Below are 3,521 nucleotides of genomic sequence, written 5' to 3'. Positions count from 1 at the left end.
ATATTGCACCTTGTTTATTGACTCCTGTAGTGCATGGCAGCGGGCGTGTACACGGCGTGTGGATATGGTTAGATATATATTAAATGTGCTGGATACAGAATATGAAACAGAAAGGAAACCGGGTCACACCTCCGCCGGGCCACCGGATCCCGCCCCAACTTTTGTTCTCTCCGGGTTGCTGATTTTCCCCCCACTAAGAGTTCTCTGTCCCTGACGGCCGGCGTCTGTGAGCTACGGAGCTATGGAACCACCGCACTCTCGGCTCCGGCCGGCAAAACGGACAAGCCGGCCAGGGCCTGGGGATTTCTCAAGCCCGATTTCCTACTCCCATTTTACTCTCCTTCATGCTGAAAACCCCCTCGCTTTATTTTCTTTTTCTGTCCTTGAGTGCGCTGCCAACGCTTGGCGCAGGCTGCAGAATGGCCAAGGGAGAGGCGTCCTTCTCGCTCTGGAGGAACCACGCAGCAGGCAGAGTTCCAGCCTCTCGCACTCACTCCCCTGAACCGGGCTGGGGTCTGGGGCCGCCGTCGTCTTCCCCGCCAGCCTCTCTCTCCGACGGGCGCGTCGGTTTGCGACAAGTCTCGGCGCTTAGGCCCCTGGCATCTTCCAGGCCTCGCTAGAGCTGAGCTCCGGGGGACTCTGGGGAGTGAGCCGTGTCCTCTTTCTTTTCTTTTCCTTTTCTTTTTTTCCTTTCTTTTCTTTATTTTATTAACGAGAGGGGCCTGGCCCTTGGATCCAGCCTTTCTCTCGAGCTAGAGTCCCGCGGCGCCAGGCAGCGGTGGGAGGCCACCGCGTGACCCGCAAAGTCCCTACCAGGCCCGGATGCCCTGCAAGGTGCCCTGAGCGCACGCCGCCCCGGCCGCGGCCCCCTGGTGCAGGGGCTGCGCGCCGCCGCCGCCGCCCCCGAAGCCGCCCAGGTTGCTCATGTTCACGAAGGGCCCGCCCCCGGCCGCGCTGCAGGCGGGCGACATCGCGGTGGCCGCCGAGGAGGCCCCGCCGCCGCCGCCGCCACCGCCACCGCCGCCACCGCCCGCCGGGTAGGCGCAGCCGTAGCCGCTGCTATAGGCCGCGGCGGCGGCGGCGGCGGCAGCGGCTGCAGCGGCCGCGGCGGCCGAGTTGCCGTAGCCGTAGGCGGGGAAGCTGTTGTAGGAGTAGGCGCCCGTGCCCACGCTGTAGGGCGCGCCATAGGCTGGCGCTCCCGGGGCGACGCACGGCTTCCCGTCCCTCACCAGCACGGGCACGGCCACGCGGCGCGGCGGCGGCGGGGGTGCGTGTGCGCCCAGCTCCAGAGACTTGTCCTGCCGCTGTCGCTTGCACTTGTACCTGCGGTTCTGGAACCAGATCTTGACCTGCGTCGACGTGAGCTTCAGGCTGCTAGCCAGGTGCTCGCGCTCGGGCGCCGACAGGTACCGCTGCTGCTTGAACCTGCGCTCCAGCTCGAAGACCTGCGCTTGCGAGAAGAGCACCCGGGGCTTTCGGCGGCTGCGGGGCTTCGGCCGCTCGCTCTCCTCGGCCGCCTTGCAGTCTCCGGCCGCCTCCAGCGGTTTCTTGAGCTGGCAGTTTTCTGCAGAAGAAGCAAAAACGACAAACAGTCTTTTAGCTAACTCCCGTGGCCTTTTGCGGCGGCCCAGCCTGAGAGCGCAGCCCTAAATGCCTGAATTTGGGGGATAAGCTGGTGGTACTTGGTGTCCTGGGCTGGCAGAAAAAAGCTCCCCCGGGAGGGAGTTTGTGCGCCTTCTTTTAGGACTTCTCTTGGAAAGAGAAGGGTTTATTTACCCTGTTTTAGGAACGGTCCCTCGTGCTAATGATTAGTTTTAGGATGAAAGTTGGCAATTATATAGCAGCTAAGGTTTTTGCCAACTCAATTCGCCTTCTCTGCCATCGATTGCTGATGCCGTGGGATGCGTCGGTATTTGGGGGCCTGTGTTTGTTAGGCATGAGCTTAGCAAAAATCGTTTCTATTCCGAAACGATCGTGTTTAACGTTTCTTCATTGCTTAGGGCTTTTTTGGTTTTTCGCTTTTAAAAGGTCTCATGCCCACAGCTAAATGTCTGCGTGATGATGTCTTCGTTTCCTGAGACAGATTGCACTTTCTGGATGGACTGTTTGGTGTGGAACTTGGGCCCAAGTCTGCTGCTAGGATTTGGCCTTAGCTTCAGCCCGGCTATTCTTTTCAGGAAAAATAAAATAATTTTTGACTCGTTCCTCTCCTAAATAAACACTGCCTGTGGTGGGGGCTTTATTAGTTATGGGAGCTCCTCACTACTTCTGTTCCCGTTTCTTGCGGGACTTCAGACTAATTTCCAAGAATTTTCCTGGCCGCCTGCAGTGCCGCAGCCTGGGATACGAAAACTAAACATTGAGATCAAACAAGGCCAGCCCCCAAGAGTCAGGGCCCGGTTCCCTGATTCCCTTCTTCCCTTTTAGGGGTGCCAGGGGCTAATGGATCGGACTCCGGACAGAAGGGAAGACAGTATCCCGTTGATTTCCACCGAACTTCCAGCGCCCTGCGGATACTGGGACAGCCTGCCTTCTGGGACCTTCCTGCAGCTAGAGGGGAGCGCTGGCTGGAGAAGTCATGCTGGAGGGCAAGTGCAAAGGGGTTCAGCCTCCAGTCCCTACAGCTCTTGGCAAGAGCAAGATTACTGAGAGTTGTCAAGAACCCAGACGCTGAGCCCTTGTCCCTGATCAGCATCCAGGCTGGGAAAAGGACTTTCCTTTTGTGTGAGTCCCTTTCTTCCCTCAGCCCTCGGGGTGGAGGAGCAGTTGTCCCGGCTACCTCGTCCTTCTCCCTTCACCCTGGGCTCTCTCGAAGGCACCTGCAGTTTTTGTGACAGTGGGTGACCAGGGCACAAGCACAGGTCACAACTGCGAAGGTTTGAGGGCGCCCCGCCATCGCTCCAGATGTGCGAGTGCTTTTCCTCCCGCCCTCCCCGTTACTCACTTTGGCTCCGGTCCCTCACGACTTCTGGCCCCTCTTCGTGTTCCTTGGGCCCACCGCACGAGTCTCGAAGAACCGCGTGGACATAGGTTTGGGAACAGAGCCCCGAATCGCCGTGGCCCTCAGCTGCGGCTAGTGAGTTCAAATAGGACAACTTCTCGCCCTCTTCTTCCTCATCCTCCTCCCCGCCGTCAGAAAACTGCGTCCCCTCGGCGGCAGCCAGCATGCAGGGGGCCGAGTGGAAGTGTTGCTCCAAGTCCGCTTGCAAGTGCGTGCCGTGGAAGTGCTGTTGCTGCTGCTGCTGCTGCTCCAGATTCAAAATGTCTTTGACTGAGAAAGGGGTGGAGGTGACCGGGCTTGGTAACATCATCAGGGCCACTTAATTGTCCAGTCCAAATACTCAATAAATCCCGGCGGGGGCGGGGAGGCCGCGCGCCGGCCCCAGCGCTCCTTCTGGACTCTGCCGCCGCCGCTGAGTAGGGCTTTTTGACAGACGCGGTCCCGCTCCAGTCTAAATCGCCTCCATTGGCCTGGACTTGGGGGTCTGGGTTTTGTTACAGCCACTGCAGGGACTGGGGCC

At 59.4% G+C, this 3,521-nt stretch overlaps 1 protein-coding gene across 1 annotated transcript; it reads right to left on the bottom strand.

The window, feature by feature from the left end:
* Positions 1-809: 809 nt before the first annotated feature.
* NKX2-3 (NK2 homeobox 3) lies at positions 810-3,311 on the bottom strand. The gene is made up of 2 exons (XM_049764303.1): positions 2,945-3,311; positions 810-1,564 (listed from the first exon to the last, which is right to left on the bottom strand). Exons 1-2 carry the CDS (start codon positions 3,309-3,311, stop codon positions 810-812), a joined length of 1,122 nt encoding a protein of 373 aa, XP_049620260.1.
* Positions 3,312-3,521: the final 210 nt, after the last annotated feature.

This window comes from Suncus etruscus, chromosome 17, assembly GCF_024139225.1.
Source record: "Suncus etruscus isolate mSunEtr1 chromosome 17, mSunEtr1.pri.cur, whole genome shotgun sequence".
Lineage (NCBI taxonomy): Eukaryota > Metazoa > Chordata > Mammalia > Eulipotyphla > Soricidae > Suncus > Suncus etruscus.
The sequence above is the reverse complement of the archived record's forward strand: the minus strand, read 5'-3'. Positions and strand labels throughout refer to the sequence as shown.

Bases quoted from the DNA above. Each gene is read 5' to 3' on its own strand.
- NKX2-3 (XM_049764303.1), bottom strand. From the start codon at position 3,311: ATGATGTTACCAAGCCCGGTCACCTCCACCCCTTTCTCAGTCAAAGAC. The intron at 1,565-2,944 runs GTGAGTAACGGG...CTTCTTCTGCAG, and splicing joins CGTGAGGGACCGGAGCCAAA to AAAACTGCCAGCTCAAGAAA.